Consider the following 21,000-nt stretch of genomic DNA (forward strand, 5'->3'; position numbering starts at 1 on the left):
GGCCATGGTGCGCATGCCTGTGACGCGTAGGGATGCTATATAGGTAGGGCGCTCCTTAGGTATTGAGACACACACTGTGGTGTGTGTGTGTGTGTGTGTGTGTGGGTGAAACAAGGTGCTGGAATAACCAGAGAGCGTCCAAGCAGCTGTATAATACAACACTATAATATTGCGAGAAGCGACTTTTTAAAATAATTGTATACGATTGTCGGGTGTGTAGTTCTGTGCAATCTAGTAGTTATTCAAACTTTCCACCATCTTTAAACTTTTTTTCTGCGACTTATTTGTGATAAGCCTATGTAAATCTATAATCGACATGTCAATGTTTTCTTCCAATGACTATTAAATTAAAAAAAAAAAAAAAAAAAAGTGGTTACCTCCTCAGGCAATTTCTGTAACTTTTGTGCATACTAAAAATATTTATTTTTTATAAATGTAATTAAGAAAATAACTACTCCCATCCATGTTATGACTGTCCTACGGTGGGTCAGATCTACTGAAGCCTCTCAATAAAACTCGCACATGCCTAGACTCTAAAGTACAACTTGAAATGTGAGGATTTAAAGTTGCGATCTACCGCCACCTATTGACCACATGAGAACATTACACCCCCATCAGACAAATGATTCAGATCAGGAACTGCTTTTATTTAACAATCAAGTCAAACAAAACTGAAAACACATTTACAAATATCACCATTTCATATTGATAATGCTAACAAATCTATGACAATTATACTACACACCAAATGCCCTGAAACCCAGCCCCTTTACAGTTGCACGTTATTCTCAAGTCATGTGATGCAGTTACAAATCAGTGGAGAACTCAAGAGCAAGAGGTCCCATAACCTAAACTGAAAAGCAAGCACAATAAAAATGAACAATGAGAAGAGAGCAGTGTATGATCCACACAGAGGACTGATACAGTCACCTCAAACGGCCTCTCTCAGAGAGGAACTACAGCAAAAACAAGAGAGGAAAAATACATTATTTCTTGCTCTTCTTGATACAGTCGAAAAAAGGGTGTTTGATGGCTTCATCCAGGGTAATCCTCTTTGTGACATCGTATTCAAGCATCCTCTCTATGAGATCAAATAGCTGCTCGTGTTCAGAGCCACTGGAGACCAAGTATTGCTGCAAGAAACATATTATTAATAAAAAGTCAGTAGCAATCCAAACGTCTGGATTTATAAAATGATAACTTCAAAAACAATTATAAACTCACTCTCAGGGGCTTGCACTGCTTCCTGATATAACGTCCTGAGGAGCTGCGAACGTCCCAGTCCAGTTTATCATGACGAACATACCTGCTCTTCCTGCATAATGAGAAAAACAGCCATTTTGATACAACAAAAGCATGTGGTGTCATCATCTGTAGGCGAATTAAACTGAGAAAAAATTGAAGAATAGCTTTTCAGATGCCACAAACAAGATTTCAACTCCTTATAACAAATCATTGTGACTTTTTAGGTATCTGCGATAACTGGATAAGGATTTTTAAAGCTACACTGTGTAACTTTTTTAGTTTATTCTTAGCTACAAACACTTAGTTCTTTCAAAAATATATGTGCTCATTAATGTATATTTACTTCTTTCAAGTAATAAAGTATTCCTGTAAGTTTATAATATGCCATTGAAAATACATACGGGTGAGGGGTTCGAATGCGGGTCGCCATGTTGCCCCTCCATCTTAAAAGTACATTAGCCAAAGAGGGACATACCCGTAAATTCAAGCTTCGCCTTTTGCGTTTTAACACTCGATGGCACCGTGTCCAATGTGGACGAGGTTGAACTGGAAGCCATATTAATCTTGGACTAAATTGGCCACCGTAGGAGTTAAAACGAAATCGGAATTGAGAGGAACAGAAACTAAAATTCACTGGATGGTCATATACCCTTTCCACCGCTAGATGGGAGAAAATATCACAGTGTAGCTTTAAAATAATTTTTATGACAATTTTAGTTGACAAAATAAGATATTTCTTGTTATACTATAGAGAATAGCTAGATACATTTGAATTCAGAGTTTTAAAAATTCCTGATATTTCCAGAACCCACAGCAATTCAATCTTTATTGAAACATTACCTTGTTTTTTGCAGCATGTGGGTGGGTATGGGGCCCAGCACTCGCTCCATCATGGCCAGATGCTCTTTACTGTCATGCGTCTACAAATTTTCAAAAGACCACATACTATTAAATAAGAGCCGAATCAACTAGTTACGTGCCCATAATTAACATAAATGAAACTCAAATGACAATAACCTGAAATAGAGTCGATCCCAGATAATACTCAATAAGAATGCATCCCACACTCCACACATCACAGGAATGATTCCAGCCCAGATCTGTATCAAACACACAGATATCTCTGTTAGAACTCACAATACATGCAATCACAGCAAGTGTGCCATCAACGTGTCTGAGAATGTATGAATAAAAACAATGCATCCATAACTGCTTACCCAGAATAACCTCTGGAGCGCGGTAATGTCGTGTGGACACCACAGATGTATGATGCTCGTGTTCGTATGTTGCATTCCCAAAATCAACTACTTTCACATCAGGATTCTTCAGAGTCCTCTCATCCCTCCTCTGCAATTCAAAACAATACTATTAATTAATGCACAATAAATAGTGGCAGAACCTGTCTGAATCATTACAAAATGTTTTCGGGAATTGAAATAAAGCGGAAATAAATTAAGCTTTAAAAAAAATAAAATATATTAAAAACTAGGGCTGCACAATATGTCGTTTTGGCATCGATATCACTAGGTGCGCATCCGCAATAGTCACAAAGTTTAACCATCATAGAGTGAAAGTTTATCATTTGCATGTGTTTTTAAGTCGAGTCAGGCATTAGGCGTAAGAGGATTGTAACTCGCGCAATGTTTTCTGTGCGCACACACGAGCTGCGCACAAAGCATGTGAAACGCCAAGTTCTCCCTTCGCTGCGAGTTTGACTGACAGGCGATCTAACCAATCACATCGCAGAATCCGCCATTTTGGCCAAAAAAGCAGTCAGGTGAGTTAGGTTAACGTTGGTTGACTTGAACTTGAAAAACGGAGTACGGTCTTTCCGCGGTCAAAACATTTATTCTGGTGTTCATTCATGTTTATTTGATGCTTTCAATAAAGTAGAAGGAAGAGATGATAATTTCACGAGCAGCTTTAACTGAGGCACTATAGCAATCTGTCAAGACACATTAAAGAGCCACAAAATAGTATTTATTGTTTAAATGTCTTTAAAAATGACAACATTTTAAAGTTGAGACGGTCCTCTTCGCTCCGATGTATTTTTCCCTGAGTGAGAACGTGTGGTGTGAGCGCCATGGCTTGTCAGATGTAACAAGAGTTAACTAAAGGGGGCGGGTCCATTTGCGAATAGTCTTTTGAGCTTAAACGGACACGTTCACGAAAAATGAGTATGCTCGTCAGTTATGTGTTGTAATTTATTTTTATAAAACCGCAATATATATAGAAAAACTAAAAATCTCAATGTACGTTTTTTCCAATATCATGCAGCCCTATTAAAAACTTAATCTTGAACTTATTTCAATTGCTAAGGCACCATTTCATATTTAAGTTGAAGTACGTAATAAAATGACAAACTAAACTGAAATAAATTTGTTAACAAAGGCCCCGTTTCACAGATAGGGCTTAGATGAAGTCAGGATTAGGCCTTATGACTTTTTTTTAAACGTGCCTTAGACAAAGCATTACTGGTGTGCATCTTGAGACAGAACAATGTCTCAACATATTTTAAGATTTGTCAGTGGATGTTGCTTTCAGTTAAGACAACTCAAACATGCATTTTAGTCTGGGACTAGGCTTAAGCCTTGTTTTGTGTGAAACCGGGGGTATATTACTAAAATTAAAAACACATAAAATACAACAGTATGTAATAATTCTAAAGTAACAATGGTCTGAATGGGATCCTTACCATTTTTGAATTGTACTTGATGTCATACTCTGAATTAACAAAGAGGATGTTCTCTGGTTTCAGGTCCGTGTGTGTCAGCTTATTCTTATGAAGAACTGAAACATAAAGAAGCAAAGAAAAGTAAAAGATTAAATCAGCGTTTCATCCAAAACACACACAAAAAGATGAAATCAAACCTGATCCGTGACTCACATCTGACTGCTCTGACGATCTGGTAGGCCATGTGCCTGATGTGGTTGATGGAGAAGGGCTGAAAGCCATTTTCCTTCAGAAAATCATACGTGCTCAAGCCCAGCAGCTCAAAAGCAATGCAGACGTGCCCGTGGTGATCAAACCAGTCATACATCCGCACACAAGCGCTAGAGAAAGGAAAAGGTGGATGTGAAATACTGCATTACTAATATGTAGTCTGGACATCTTATATTTCACAGCCATGCATCACAGATGTATAAATGACTGGAGAGGTCCTTTTCATCTGCTTTCACAGGCACTTACTATCGTCTGTCACAGTCAAGTGAGTTCATCTGCTCCAGCACTTCAACCTCAGACAGAGCTGCATCACGATAGCGATCAATGTTTTTAATGATCTTCAGCGCGATGCGAGCGCCTCCCCTGCAATAGCAACATACAGTAATATCATGAACACATGAAACCACAAAAGTGCAATCACTTAATACAGGTCAGTAAAATCAAAGCATTTCTCAAAAAACACAACATTTAAAGATGGCATATAGATTTTCATTTTTGTTGATCTTATTGTAAACAATTAATCCATGCATACATTGTTGTCCTTGTAATTCTTAATTAAAATGTCATAACTTGATCTTCCAGTGAAACAATTTGTGCCAGACTTCTCAATCAGCGAGTCTGCTTAAAACCCAAGGTTCATACCAAGGACAACAATTAAGATTTAGTTCTAAAAATCATACTAAATATAAAAGAATAGCAGAATCCAAACCACAACTATAAGAGTAAAGAGAAACAATATAATTGGAATCACTTTCAGAACGATTTTAGCTGATGATAAAAACAATGACAGCCAATCAGAAACCACCAGGCTGGGCTGGAGAGCTTGAGGCAAAGAGCTTTTAAAGCGGCAGACGACAAAACAGTCAGCCGTCGGGCAGTTTTCTCTGTGTGACATTGATCATCGTCGGCTATTTTTCAGACGATTCGACCTGTTGAATCGGCATTGGCGCTTGTCGGGCCATCTGATCGTTCTTGATTGGCTGTTCTGCTAGCGAACCAGTGCACGAGAAAAACCCCCAGAAGTGACCATCTGTGGCGAGCGAGATTATGAGGTGCGCTTAGTTTATATAGGATATACGGGGTAGCTCTTCCGGTTTCTTCCGGGGTAGCTCTTTGAATAACGAAAACAGACGACTGCCACCAGCTAGTACAGAAAGCTATTTAATCGTACGCAGGTGCAGAACGGACGTGCTACTTGGCCATCGGATGTCAAGCAAGCGTCTGTTTGGTGTGTCAGGGCAACTTTGGACCCAGCCGACTCAGCAGTCTCCTTTGTTGCCACTAGTTGGTCGACGTCGGTTTGGAGTGTTCCTAGCTTTAGAATAAAGAAAACGATATCGCCTGCTATTATCATAGGTGTGAACGCAGGCCATCAACTGCAGGCTCGCATTCAGAACTGCCTCAAACCCTCCCCCCAATCCCATTTTCAATAATCCATTTTATTCAGATGAAATTAAAACCCCAACAAACATAAATGTCCATTTTATTGTCGAGTTACAAATTAAAATACTATAAAAGAGCAACTTAAAAATCTATATACGGTTTTGAAAATAAAGATATGACTTTTACCCTCAGTAGGGTTATTTTCATAGCTTGTTTTTACATCAATAGGAGAGAGACAGATCTGACACCATTTCCAGTTTATAGCAACTTTAAGTGTCAGTTTTAAGACCTGATTATAAACAATATGGGTCAGGTGTAAAACACAAATGCAATGAATTTTAACCTGCTAAGATCATGAATACGTACTTTGTATGATCAATGCACTCCACCACTTTGCCAAAGGCTCCCTCTCCGAGTGTGCACACAATCTCATCTACGGGTTTAAAGAAAGACGGTTAGAAACATATAAAAATGACACAATAGCATCAAACCTTTTCAAAAGATTTCGCTGCGTTTTGGAACACTCAAACTAGAAAAGCAATGCATAAATAATCCACGAACATAAGACAATACTAGACTGGTGATGCACACATCAGGATAAGTCTAAGTGATTGACACAACTGCATTTATCAGGACCCCAAAATTAGCTTGTAAAATTAGCCTGACCCCAAAACAGAAAATAAGCAGTGAAAGAAATGAAAAGATACAGAAGAGATACAGAAAAGTGTGTATTCTATACATCTTGCTCTCAGCATGTCTCCACTGTGATAGATCAGGTGCCCCTCCTCATCATCCTCAATACTCCTGGATCTTTTCCTGCGATGGCTCCTCTGTGGTTTCGGAACACCGCCATCATCATCATCACCACCATCATTAACCCATGAGAATCGAGGGGGACCAGAACGCGCCATTCATTCATTCACGAGTGGGGGGGGAAGTGATTCGGCCCATTCAGATACCCGCAGCAGCCAGGCCCGGCCACAGGGAGCAGCCAACGCAAATTCAGCCCACGAGATACACACAGGGCCCACCACATCGTGTGTGTTACAGAAGAAAAACAATGGCAACATATTTTCAGATGAGATACTTTCTCAGACCATTAAGTAGACAATTACAACAATTCATCATTGAAAAACATTTGAGAGTTTTATTCCTCCCTCATGAATGAGGTGCCTTAAAAAACATTTTATGTGCTGTGGATATCAAACTAACATTATATCTTGCGTAAGAACCCATTCAATCTTATTATATATTATAATATTAGCATAATAATTTCATCCAACATTCTTCCTGTCATTCATTCAGACGATATTGGAAATGAGGAACTCCCACAGTTCATATAACAAGAAAAAAAAAAGCACAGAAAGCAGACAGTTGCCACGACAATGTGAGACAGACAGTGGTCATACCGAGTCAGAGTTGTGGTGCGAGCGATGGTGGCGGTGCCTGTGCCGGCTGCTCCGCCTGCTGTTCCCGGAGGATTTGCTGTAATGGTGCCAGTCTCTGTCTCTCTCACGGCATCTGGATCTGTCCCGATCTCGGTCTCTCTCCTTGTCTTTACAGGCAGCACGGCTGTCGTCCTCATGGTCTCTGAATACAGCTTGCTTTTCTTTAGTTTCCAGTCTTTCGTTTGAGCTCCTGGTCTCAAGGTAATGCCTATTAAGATAATACAAAACAATTCAATGAGTATTGATTGATTCACATTGAGCTGACAATTATAAAGTAGTGCTGTCAAATCGATTAATCAAACCTGACATAAGTTTGTAAATACGCACATACATACATATATACATATATATATATATATATATAAATCGATAAGACAGCACTATTATAAAGTCAACACGGCTATTGTTTTCCAGGCAAAGTATCTCAATAACTCAATATAATTGAGTAAAAATGTACTTGTGCAGATACACTGCTACACTTAGGGTGTTTTCACACCTACCTTGTTTGGTCCGGATTTTCGGACTTTTCAGTTTGGTCCAAATCAAAATTACAGTGAAACCTCCCCCGGCCCATGGTCCGGACCAAACAGATGAAATTTGGTCCGACGAAAAGATCTCGGCCCGGATCAAACTGAACAAAGGTTCGGTTCGTTTCTAGTGTGAAAGTATTTTCTGTATGTCTCGGACTTTCAGACCATTTACAGGAAGTTCCTTGTTATGTTTAAATATTATAATGTTATTTTTAAGCTTAATCTAGGCTACATTGATTATGAAAAGTGAAAAGATGCTTAATATGTCAGAAGACAGAAGGTCAGAAATGATTTGAAAGAAATTTTGCATGATTTCGCTTAGAAAGCCTTTTTTTAATGTGGATTTCGTTTTGTATAAATTGTATCTTAATTTTAATCAACGTTTCATCAGATAATTGCCTGGATTTAATAAATAAGAAGCAAATAGTCTATAGCAGACAATAATCGCAGGAGCGATCACATGCTTTACATGAACTGGAGCGCGTCTCAAATAAACTGAAACTCCGCAGCTACTTGTCTCACAAACATGTGAAATATGTGTATATAAAGCTTGAAATGTCCACTTTTAAACGTAACGAAAAGAAAATAGTCAAGCAATGCGCACTGTTCAATAGTGGCAGCGATATGCGTCTGTTCATTCATTCTTGTCAGAGACGCTGACGTCAGACGCACGTCCGTTTACAAACCAATCAATGTCCAGATGCAGCCCACATAGATGATGACGCAAGTGTGTCATGTAAAGTTCTCTAGTGCATGATGGCAATGTGAAACCAAACCAAAACTAACCAAATGTACAAAATGTATCAAAACATGAACTTCGGTTCGTACCTTAGTGCGGACTTTCAGGTGTGAAAACGCCCTTAAAAGGGTTTTTTGTAGTGGAAATTTTTGATGAAAGAGATCCTTAAATGTTTAGGCCCTGATTTGTTGACAAACAAGGCATATTTCAAACGTAGCAAATTAAATAATGGATCCAAGTAATTAACTTATTTCTAAAACAGTGACACCGACAGGTGAATTAAATCATATATGAATTGACGGGACTGCCACATTGAGGTCATGTCATCAAATGTTTTCCAGGAAGCTTCGAAGAAAACAACAAACTTGTCAAACTAGTATTACACGCTGCCAATATATGTCCACATAAGGCTCAATGGACCCTAGCCAAAGACCGGACGTCCCTTAAAGTAGTAACTTCCTGGAAAAGGTTTTAGACATTTAATATTGGTACAAGATGTCCTCATACCATTTGTTGATTTAAAAGAGCCCAAAATAAATACTAAACATAGAGAGAGTCTGTTCTGTTGAGGTTTCTGGTTCTCACCCTTCGCTGCTCTTGTGGGGATGGTGAACATGATGGGTTTTTCTGTATTTATTCTCTCTCTCGCTGCTGTGCGAGTCTCGTCGGTGTCTTTTCCTGTTCTCCATTCTCTCCTCCAGACTCGTCTCTCTCAACCAGGGAGAGCGCATTCTCTGCGATTGTCTCATCTATTAAAACAAACAAGATAAAAATGTTACTTTTACACTCGGTATATTGTAGGCCTAACGTTATATCCGTGCACAAATTATTATAGGCCGCGATTCACAGAAACAGTGGCCCTTTAAATGCTTTGTTCTAAACACCTCGTGTCTGGAGAAAATTATTTCCGTAAAAGAGTGTAAAAATGGTTAGATAATGATAATAATAACAATAGTAATTAAAACGCGCGATAAAAACGCATTTTGTGATAATCACTGCACATTTAGGATTGACAAAACACACACAGTCGGTCAATCGCAACGTCGCTCACGCTTCTAGGTAGTAAAATATAAATCCATTCTTTAAAAAGAAAAAACCTAACTTACATCGTATGAGCGAAATAAATATCAATTAATGAATATAATCCCTTACCTGGCTTAAGAAAGTCTCCTAAATAATTTGCAGTCCTGTGTCGACAAAAGGCGAATTTATTTCCTCTGTCTTCTCTGATGTCGTTGTATGTTCAAAATGGCGTCGGTCGAGCTGGAACGTTCCAGATCCGCTCCGTTACATCATCGGATCCAGAGCGTGCGCGCGCATGCATACGGGGGCGCGCGAGAAACAAGGGCTGGGTTGTACTGTACACTGGCCTGATTTAGTTACTGTAAACAAGAGAAACATTACACGGGATGTTGTGCCATGCAATTAATGGAAATTCACCAACATACATAGGAAATTATATCACTTGTTAGACCAATATAGGCTTTTCTATTACCATTACTAGGCTATATTCTATGTTTTCTTCGATATCCTATCTCTATTATAAATAAATAAATACATATTTTATAACAGGCCTATAAGTAAGCTAAAATCTTGATGTAGTGACTTGTAGTCTAATGATTACCGGCATCATTTAGGCATTTATTCATTTATTATACAATCATTAAAATGATTAGGGACATAAATTAACTGTACTGTTTGCATAATTTAACCAGTTAGGCTACCATTTGTTCACTGTATATTTGTATTGGTGTTGTTCATGTTAATATGCTTAGGGCCAACTCTACATACACCAGCTTTTACACCATTTTAGTAACTTGGACCTTATACACCCCAAACGTTGAAACTATGCTCTTTTAATTATTACACACCATTTAGGGACTTTAGTAACATTTATTAAACTATGGCAGCCTTAAAGGGATAGTTCACCCAAAAATGAACATTAGCCCATGATTTACTCACCCTCAAGTCATCCTAGGTGTATATGACATTCTTCTTTCAGACGAATAAAATCTGCGTTATATTACAAAAGTCCTGGTTAAAGCTACACTATGTAACTTTTCCGTCCACTAGAGGTCGCCTGTTCAAAACAAAGGCGTAGTTTGATGACGGCACGTTTGAGTGCAGAATCTTGGGACATGTGGTCTTCACCTCACAGCCGGTGGAAAACAGTCAGGATAGGACTCGGGCAGAAATCATGTTCATGGATGCGATTATTAACATTACTGTAGTCTGAAGCAGAGCAGGACCGAGTGTTGTGGAGCTGAGCAAGGCCGCAGGAGCGATTGAAGAGCGGGACTGTTATTATGGCATAGTCGCCGGCGGGACTTTTATTATGACACGGTTGCCGGCGCCACTTCCCCTTTTCCAGTCATTAGTATGAGGTAACGCAACTCTGTTTATCGTATTAGATATATCTGAGTGTGTTGAAAAGGAAGTTATGACGTTCGCTCGGTGGCTGCTATGACACTTGTTCACACTGCAGTGAGAGTAAAGTGTTTCACTGAATAAAACCGGAGACCGAGGGTGACGCAGATATGACGCAATCGACAGGCGACTCCCTCACACGCATAGCTCACACGTCCCGGTTCCTTGGTTAAAATAGCAATTTCTCACGATTTACAAATAGTTGGAAACATTTGGGATATTCTAAGTACTCAACTGAACAAAATATATAACACTGGCCTAGTGGTTTCTGGATATTTTACTGCAAAAATCCTACATAGTTCACCTTTAATCCAAGCTTTATAATAGCAGTAATAGTTGCTCTGTTTTTGAAGTCCATAAAAAATGCATCTGTCCGTCAAATAACGTGCTCCACACGGCTCTGGGGTGTTAATAAAGGCCTTCTGACGTGAATCGATGCGTTTGTGTAAGAAAAATAACTATATTTAAATGTGGATATTTAAATTCCGTATTCAATGTATGGAAAAAGTGTTGAAAGTGCCTCTGCCGTTCAAAAGGCTTCCGTTACCAGGTACGCTCGCCAGACATTGCATACTCATTTTGAATTGCGAGAAGGCACTTTCAACACTTTTCCACGGAAGGCGGACAGCTGGAACTTTAACTTTATAAAGTTTTAAATATGGATATTTTTCTTACCCAAACGCATCGATTCGCTTCAGAAGGCCTTTATTAACCCCCCCAGAGCCGCGGGTGGAGCACGTTATTTGACGGACAGATGCATTTTTTTATGGACTTCAAAAACAGAGCAACTTTTACTGCTATTATAAAGCTTGGATTAACCAGGACTTTTGTAATATAACGCAGATTTTATTCGTCTGAAAGAAGAATGTCATATACACCTAGGATGACTTGAGGGGGAGTAAATCATGGGCTAATTTTCATTTTTGGGAGAACTATCCCTTTAATATGATATTCTAATATCGATCGGCAATGTGCAAAAGTTTATCATACCAGCCACCGAGTGAACACACAGAGTAACATAATAACATAACTTACAACACATTCAAATGTATTTTAGTATGATTGTTTTGACCAAGTAAAACAGTGCTGCGCTTCCCCACAGTTTTAATGTGACAAAAGTGACCCGTATAGTAATTCAGCACTGATTTATGTGATTGTGAAAGTTCTGTGAATTTAAGTGGTCAAAAGTGGTCATACTAAAAACAGCAATGTAAAATGTCCCAGGCTCTCGGCCCGCCCTGCTTCATACCACAGTAACATTAATAAAACTTTAAAACATCAGCTCCATGAACATGATTTCTGCCTGAATCCCGTTGAATTGCTTATAATCGGCTGTGGAGCTGAAGACAACAACTCCCTTGATTCCACACTCATATACTTGTTAGTTGCTTCTATTGCTCTCATTTGTAAGTTTGTTTTGGATAAAAGCGTCTGCTAAATGACTAAATGTAATGTAAATATACACCTAGGATGACTTGAGGGTGAGTAAATCATGGGCAAATTTTAATTTTTGGGTGAACTATCCCTTTAACAAATACGTCGTCTGAAGTGCTCCGTACTCCACACACTAGATGGCAGTAATCAATCTCACATACGAGAACGCGAACTGAAGAAGACGCTTCACCCTCAAGAGTTTTGCTTCCGGTGTGCCGCTTCCTTTTTCCCCTTGCCACAGTGTGAGAGAGAGGGAGGATTCGGCCCTCCGACGGAATCCATCTCCATCCACCTTTTTAGGTGATAATTTTCTGCGCCAAAATGACCGAGCAGATGACAGTAAGGGGTACCCTTAAGGGTCACAGTGGATGGGTCACCCAAATCGCCACCACACCCCAGTTTCCCGACATGATTCTGTCCGCGTCCCGGGGTAAGTCTCCACAGAGCCGCGCTGGAGCCAAATAAGTATCCGAATACATGAGCCCTGAATAATGAGTACATTCTGCGTTAAACCGTTATTTTGAACTATCAAAACCTAGTTTATAGTTCCGGAAAGGTTCATAATGCAGCATTGGTAGCTAGTATACCTGTCTAGTGTGTGTTAGATGCCGCCAATTCTGCTGCAAATGATATATTACAAGCCAAAGATCTGCTGAATGATCTTCTGTTGTCCACCTTGCAGACAAATCCGTCATTATGTGGAAGCTGACCCGTGATGAGACCAACTATGGCATCCCCCAGCGTGCTCTGAAGGGCCATTCCCACTTCGTGAGTGATGTGGTCATCTCATCTGATGGTCAGTTCGCCCTGTCTGGCTCCTGGGACGGCACCCTGCGCCTGTGGGACCTGACAACGTGAGTATTTGGAGGGACGGTCATAAGAAGTCACTCAAAATCTGTCACCCATTGTTTTTAAAGTGGTGATGAAACTCAACGCCGTCTGTGTCACTGTGATGATAAAGAGGCTGTTTCTGAACTTAAAACTCTTATGACCCAAAGAATGTTTATGGGTTTTCAATCTGTTAGGACCCCCCTCATATTTTAAAGTGATAGTTCACCCAAAAACAAAATTGTTATGTTTATCTGCTTACCTCCAGGGCATCCAAGATGTAGGTGTCTTTGTTTCTTCAGTAGAACACAAATGAAGATTTTTAGCTCCAACCGTTGCAGTGTGATAGTCGTATAATGCATGTCAATGGGGATATTTAAGAATATGAGAGTAAAAACACATAGACATACGAATCCTTATTAAACCATGCGGCTCGTGGCGACACATTGATGTCTTAAGACACAAAACGATTCGTTTCTGTGAGAAACCCAATATTATTTGTTATTTTTTACCTCTTATAAGACGAATGTCATCTAGTATTCCTAGCGCCATAACTTCCGGCGAATAAGGTCAAAATACTTGCGCGATCAAAGATATATATATATATATATATGCGCCTCATTCGACCGATCATCTATGATTGCGCCGGAATTTTGCTTGTATTTTGACCTTATTCGCCGAAAGTGATGTCGCGGGGACGGCTGATGCAGAGCCATAGAAAAAAATGAAATGCATTTTTAAATATGGATATTTTTCTTACACACACGTGCATCGATTCGCTTCAGAAGGCCTTTATTAACACCCCGGAGCCGCCTGGAGCACATTATTTGACAGACAGATGCATTTTTATGGACTTCAAAAACTACGCAACAATTACTGCCATTATAATGCTTGGATTAGCCACAACATTTTTAATATAACTCAGATTGTATTCGTCTGAAAGAATGTCATCTACACCTAGGATGACTTTAGGGTGAGTAAATCATGGGTTAATTTTCATTTTTGGGTGAACTATCCCTTTAAAGGCCTCTAATAGTGTCCTGCATAAAGACCCTATTTATACTGTGAGAAATTAATGTTAGAGAAGTTGAAACATTTATTTGAAAAATATTTTCTACTCCTTATAGCACTATGCTTATGTATTTAATAATCTTATTTTAATCATTTTAGTTTAATTAGCTGTTTCTGTAAACATTTCCACAGATTTTATAACTAAATCAGAAGGTCAGAATGTGCCTCACGGGTATTTATTGGAGAGCGAAGAAGCAAAAAATCTCAATATTGTGGCGCAAACATTTGTTTAGTATACCCAATTTTTTAATTTCATGACTTCTTTTTTTTTTTCAATTGCAGAACATTTAAATAGTTATGTACAAAATGATTTTTATAAAATGTGTCTTGTATTTTTTGTTGGATGATGAATTTGTATCAACTATAAAACCACTTGTTTACTAACATACTACATGCATACAACAATATCCCCTAGCATCATCTGTCTGCAGTGTCAGATTAAAACAAGTGTAGTTCACAACACCTGATTACCTAAATGTCAAAATTGATCTGAATGTGTCCTTTCGTCTCACCTAGTGGCACTACAACCCGCCGATTTGTTGGACACACCAAGGATGTTCTGAGCGTGGCCTTCTCTGCTGACAACCGTCAGATCGTGTCTGGATCCAGAGACAAGACCATCAAGCTGTGGAACACCCTGGGAGTCTGCAAGTACACGATCCAGGTAGACATCCGTAATGTTGAAGTAGTTAACCGGGAGGCTGGGAGCATATCATCAGGGTTCCTGTGGGTCCCTAAAAGTCTTAATGTCTTCAATTTAGGTCATAAGTCTTAAATATCTTAAGTTGTAAAACAGAAGTCTTAAATTTGGGGATGGAATAACAGGAATCGCAATACAGACTGATGTAGATTTAAATTAAGTGTGAAAGCTGCACATTCCTAAGTAAAACCCTCTTTATATGCATCATATCAGTAAATCCTCTATTGAATATAACATGGCTGGGCGATATGGGCCAAAATTATCACGATATAATTTTCCATATCAATCGATACCAATAATTAGCATGATAAATGTCAATATTTCTTTAAAGTTTAAAGGCATATTTTTGCTCCTGAGTGAAAGATGTGGAAAACAGACAGTTAATTGTGGTTTTAAACTATCCTTTATTGTCAAAACATGACACACACTTCCCAAACAGGTGAATAATTGATCAAAACTGAGGTAGATTTATTTATTGCTAATAAAATCAATATTAATAGAGTAGAATAGTATTAATATAAATAAACTGTAGCGAACATTTGGCTCTGCTGACTGCAAATGCCAAGTTAAAGTGCTTTAAAGATAATGTTTGTCAATAAACAAAAAAAATCTTTCTGGTCAGCATGCCAAACCTTAAATAAATGACAGACATTATAAATAAAATGAATAAATAAAAGAAATCTTAACTGTGGTCAGCATTTTTTTTTTTTTTTTTTTTTTTTTACTCTACACTCTATATATCAATAATAGTTATATATACTTAATTAAAATAATTGTGTAAGTAGTAAAACAATAACTCAAATGGGCAAAAAATGCGTTATAAGTTTAGAAACATTGAGTCCCCCCCTCTCTTGCCTTACAGTGGATTGGTCCACCGCGCACCTCACCGACACACACACCTCACCGACACACAACTGCGGTGGCTGGGAGAGAGTTCAAAGATCAGTAGTTGTGGAACTCCAGTAAGGGCTGTCAAGTCTATTTTATTCACTTTAAACATCGGATGAAATGTCAATTCAAGTTTATTTGTACGTTTCTTTTCACAATATTGTTTCAGAGCCACTTTACAGAATGCTTGTTTCAATGTTACAATTTCGGAAGTATCACTCAGAGATGTGTTTATCAATGTATATCTAATATCTGTGTTTAACATGTATTCAGTTAAATAGATAGTTCACCCAAAAATGACAATTAACCCATGATTTACACACCCTCAAGTCATCCTAGGTGTATATGACATTCTTCTTTCAGACGAATAAAATCTGAGTTATATTAATGTTCTGGCTAATCCAAGCTTTATAATGGCAGTAATAGTTGCTCTGTTCTTGAAGTCCATAAAAATGTGCACTTGTCCATCGAATAACGTGCTCCACGCGGCTCTAGGGTGTTAATAAAGGCCTTCTGAAGCGAATCGATGCGTTTGTGTAAGAAAAATATCCTTATTTAAAACTTTATCAAGTAAAGTTCCAGCCGATCGCCTTCCATGGAAAAGTGTTGAAAGTGAAACTCAAGATGCGTATGTGACGTCATGACGGGCGTACCTGGTCGCGTTAGTGTTTCAATCGGCAGAGGACCTTTCAACACTTTTTTCCATAAATTAAACACAGAAGGCGGTCGGCCGAAACTTTACTTTATAAAGTTTTAAATATGGATATTTGTCTTACACAAACACATCGATTCGCTTCAGAAGGCCTTTATTAACACCCCAGAGCCGTGTGGAGCACATTATTTGATGGACAGATGGAATTTTTTTTTATTTTATTTTTTATGGACTTCAAAAATAGAGCTACTATTACTGCTTTCAGAAGTATTATCAGAACTATCCCTTTAAGCTAACACAACACATGTTTGGCAGCAATTATAGCTCGTCTATAATAGTCATCTGAAATCTTCACAGTTGATTGTAATCTATTTGTAATCTATAGAAACGGAAGCAAAAGAATAAGCGTAGCGGCTGTTAATAGCATTTTAGGCTAAATATGATCATGTATATTTGGTGCCGTTTCATCAGATAAAATGGTACAAGTTCATGAAAAGAATTATGTGAATGATTGGCTAAAGAGAGGTCTTCAATCTTGATTTAAACGGTGAGTGTTTGAGCCCCGAACATTGTCAGGAAAGCATGTCTGGAGTGTTTTAAGTATGCACATACCCTGCAGTTGGTTAATATGTGACTAGCTTTATTTTGGGATTGTATGGGTTTGTTCTGTATGGACATACAATATTAATTTTATTTGTGCAGGTCTTGATCTCAAATGTACAGATACCCTAATGTTTAGAGTAGAATGTGCTGTTCTCAATCCCTTTATTTTCACTTTCATCCACAGGATGACAGCCACTCTGAGTGGGTGTCATGTGTGCGTTTCTCCCCCAATAGCAGCAACCCCATCATTGTGTCCTGCGGGTGGGACAAAATGGTCAAGGTGAGGTCTGTTGCATTTTAATGTGAGCTAGAATGGTTAATCTGTGTTTTTGACTTTACCCTATGATTAAAGAAACGACATTATTATTATCTGAGCTCTTGGGCTCTGCTGACAAGTCCTGCAATTATGATGGGTAATGGATTGAAACCATTGACATGCAGGTGAACAATTTAATCCGGAATAGTTTGATTCATGCGCGTTTGTTATAGGTATGGAATCTTGCTAACTGCAAGCTAAAGACCAACCACATTGGCCACACTGGATACCTGAACACAGTGACCGTGTCTCCTGACGGTTCTCTGTGTGCCTCCGGTGGAAAGGTAATCTGTTTGCTTTTTCTGTTATCCCTACTGAAGTGAATAGGACCAGATTTTGTGTTAAAGATGATGAAACCCTAATCTAACACCTTCTGAATTCATGTGATGACAAGAGGCTGTTTCTGAACACACAGTGGTGTGAAAGATTGTTTAATGAGTGTTAGCCGTTGAATCAGTATTTACTGTGTTTGTCCTCATATTTCAGGATGGGCAGGCCATGCTATGGGACCTGAATGAGGGCAAGCACCTTTACACCCTGGATGGTGGGGACCCCATCAACGCTCTTTGCTTCAGCCCCAACCGCTACTGGCTGTGTGCCGCCACTGGACCCAGCATCAAGATCTGGGTGAGTAAATGTACACGCACCCTTTCATATTAGATAAAGGAAAAACTGTATACCTAAAATAAATTTCCCTTTCAATGTAAAGGGCTTTTATATTAAATATTTTTAAAGTTGGCATTAAATGAAAGTTGTGGTAGTCTTTTCCCTATTGTGATGTATATCCAAGTGAAACGACTTCTCGAACAAATAAAAACTGTAGGGTGGGACTAGGGTTGGCCAATGTCTACCAAATTGGCATCAGGTGATGGACACTGACGTTGGAGGGTTGCCCTTAAGCGTTAAGCTCCGTTAATGTGGCGCTCGTCTGGAGAAGGAGAGTACGTGCACAGAGCAGAAAGAGCTTGAATGAAGCATGTTTAGCTTTAGATAAAACTGCTAGAGGTTATAGTGCTAAAATATCATTACCACAAACGATCCCGAGTGCTTGTGGTGTGATCCGCACCGCTGTTTGGATGCTCTGCTCACTTCATCTAGAAACAGGAAAATGGTGCAATCGTTCTCTCGCGGTCTGGATGGAAACATGCGGTCCGCCATTTGAATATCATTGGTTTTGTGTAAAACATCCAGTACCCTATATTTCGCTTGCTGTTTTTTGCACAATAAAATCTTAAGTGTTTAAATTGTTCATTGAGGAGTTTTGACTGTAATTTGTATTGTGATCGGGATCATTATTTGCGGGGGAAATCAGTCTCTGTCGAACCAACCCTAGGTGGGATTTGATTTTGTCCATGGGGAATTGATTGAATGGTTGTGGGTTACTTTTGGTGGATCTCATGTGAGTGACAGGTTGTCCCGCCTTTGTGCCATTAAACGTGATCTTTATTAAAGTCCATGTGAACAAAGTTGCACCAGTTATTTCCAAGTGAAACTGAATATTGAATGGAGCGTTTATATTGAATATTGAGTCCAGTGTATTGACTGGACGCATTCGTGCTAAGCTAACATGCTAGCTAGCCAATGCACCTGCCACCTGGGCAAATACGTTATTTTATTAATAATTTTGAATAGACTGAAATGAAAAACCAACTGAAATGTTTCTATTGTCAACAACGGCATTAGAGGCACTTTAGAAGGTGAAGTGAGAAGTTTGATCATAAATGAGGTTTGAATAGAACAGTTTGAATAGAGAGTTGTCAGTGATTACAATGAAGACAAAAGAATTAAGATTATAAGCGCCATAACCTGGCCAGAGAGGTGTGAAAGTGTTCTGGGGAGACTGGAACTGAATGGGCAGTTTGCACCTCAAAACAATCGAGACAATAAACTGAATGGTAGCTCAGAAGAGAAGGTTATAAACATCAGTTAACATTTTAGAGAAATCTCAAAATAAAATCATATGACATGATCTTGAAAAACATTTAATAAAATTCAGAGTTTTAGACTTATCATCTTCAGATTTGAAATATAACATGGTCAGACAAGTGGCTTCAGCTGGACTTCTAGATTGCTAAAATGCCAACTTCAATTTTATTTTCATAAAGATATTTCATACAAATATATTTCTAATAACTTTACAAAACTTTGAAGCTTATTTTAGCTATTTTTGATTATGAAAATAATTATCATTTTGAATTTACAGTAAACTGCCACGTGTCTGCTTTCAAATGACGCCATACTTATGATTTTAGTGCAAAAGAATCATTAACTGTAACAGTTTTAGTCTGATTATGCCATTTCTTAGGATTTTTTCAAAAGCGGGGGTGCAGGCTAACAGGTTAAAGATTCCCAGCGCTACCAATTTCTTGTCGTCATGATCAATGCAGTTACATTGTTACGCCAGAAGGTGGCGTAAAGGGACCGTCTTTTATGAGGGAGTCATCGACTATGGCGGTAAAGTTTGATGTCATGTGTTTTACATCAATTTGGGATCGGTTCATTAGTTCGGCCAGATTTATTGACTACCGATTGAGTTGTACAGGCCGATACGGATCTGTAGCCGATCGATTGGAGCATCCCTAGTATTGCACGGGCTACTTGTTCATCACAAGCATTGTAGATCTAAATAGTATCAATTTATTTCATGCTGACTTTAAAGATTGAGGGCAGATGCACTTAAAAAATGTGCACAGAAATCATATATAATAAATACTGCAATATCCCATTAAAAATAATAATTGTCAGTTTTAATTTTCATGGTGAGATTTATATAGAGCACATGGTTCAGTGATGAAACTCACTACGCCTTCTGTAACTCTGTGATGATAAAGAGGCTGTTTCTGAGAACTATTGGCTTGAGCAGAAATGCCATTATCGTACTGCTGTTGCAAAGCTGACCGTATTAATGTCAACAGGATCTGGAGGGCAAGATCATCGTTGATGAGCTGAGGCAGGACATCATCACCACCAACAGCAAGGCTGAGCCGCCACAGTGCACTTCTCTGGCCTGGTCTGCTGATGGACAGGTGGGTTTTACAGCAACCTTCTCTGACTGTAATGAGATCCTGGACTCGCACTTTATCAGTCACTGATTTGGTGTCTTGTGCTATTTGGACCAGCTTCCCCATTGATTATTCCCAATCACTTAAACATCTGAAACCTTATGGTGACAGTCCTGCAAATATGAGGGGGACAGTAATATGCTTTTAAATCAATAGCTCTTCTAAGACAATGCCTGATAATTTCTTTCTCTTTTCTCATCAGACTCTTTTTGCTGGCTACACGGACAACCTGATCAGAGTGTGGCAGGTGACCATTGGAACCAGATAGAAGCCTTTTCTAATGCCTGAATAAAAAGTTTTAAAAAGAACTATAATTGTGTTTACTTTAATTTCTCTGCCTATCAATAAACTAATGCCCAGTACACATGGTACGATTTTGGGCTGTCCCAGAAGATGATGACGACCAATTGTGGGGATGTCACCTCAGTGAGAGACGTTCAAAGACTGCTGTTGTCACAGTCTTGAACCAAAGATGGCATGATACTCTCTAGGTGTGTTTGCTACTAAGACCTATGTCTATTGACTAGCCAATAGAAATGCACCATGAAATGGTGTATTGATCAACACCTGACACTAAAACTACTTGAGCTCCATTTGCAAAATTGGCATGTTTTGCCTAGCCATAACAGCGTCCATATTCTCTTTTGCTTCTTTCTTTCTTTTCACAGCACAACTACAATGCCAAAGTATGTTTCATCTTGCTATATTTGTTTTCCATAGCGCTTCCTGA

At 38.8% G+C, this 21,000-nt stretch overlaps 2 protein-coding genes across 3 annotated transcripts; one reads left to right on the forward strand and one right to left on the reverse strand.

The window, feature by feature from the left end:
* Positions 1 to 626: 626 nt before the first annotated feature.
* On the reverse strand, positions 627 to 9,576 carry clk4a (CDC-like kinase 4a). Of its 2 annotated transcripts, XM_079838890.1 has the most exons (13): positions 9,442 to 9,576; positions 8,875 to 9,038; positions 6,982 to 7,228; positions 6,312 to 6,402; positions 5,939 to 6,005; positions 4,436 to 4,552; positions 4,133 to 4,299; positions 3,941 to 4,035; positions 2,463 to 2,592; positions 2,263 to 2,345; positions 2,086 to 2,165; positions 1,225 to 1,315; positions 627 to 1,133 (listed from the first exon to the last, which is right to left on the reverse strand). In XM_079838890.1, the coding sequence occupies exons 2-13, from the start codon at positions 9,036 to 9,038 to the stop codon at positions 987 to 989; spliced, it is 1,479 nt and encodes a 492-aa protein (XP_079695016.1). In that variant the 5' UTR covers positions 9,442 to 9,576; the 3' UTR covers positions 627 to 986. The 2 variants fall into 2 exon arrangements, with proteins under 2 accessions (XP_079695016.1, XP_079695017.1); XM_079838891.1 differs by lacking the exon at positions 6,312 to 6,402 and having other exon boundaries at positions 9,442 to 9,534.
* A 2,762-nt stretch (positions 9,577 to 12,338) lies between these two features.
* Positions 12,339 to 20,578, forward strand: rack1 (receptor for activated C kinase 1). The gene is made up of 8 exons (XM_079838254.1): positions 12,339 to 12,580; positions 12,833 to 13,004; positions 14,566 to 14,713; positions 17,077 to 17,172; positions 17,382 to 17,492; positions 17,695 to 17,835; positions 20,124 to 20,234; positions 20,473 to 20,578. The coding sequence occupies exons 1-8, from the start codon at positions 12,472 to 12,474 to the stop codon at positions 20,536 to 20,538; spliced, it is 954 nt and encodes a 317-aa protein (XP_079694380.1). The 5' UTR covers positions 12,339 to 12,471; the 3' UTR covers positions 20,539 to 20,578.
* Positions 20,579 to 21,000: the final 422 nt, after the last annotated feature.

Source organism: Gobio gobio, assembly GCF_949357685.1.
Source record: "Gobio gobio genome assembly, chromosome: 16".
Lineage (NCBI taxonomy): Eukaryota > Metazoa > Chordata > Actinopteri > Cypriniformes > Gobionidae > Gobio > Gobio gobio.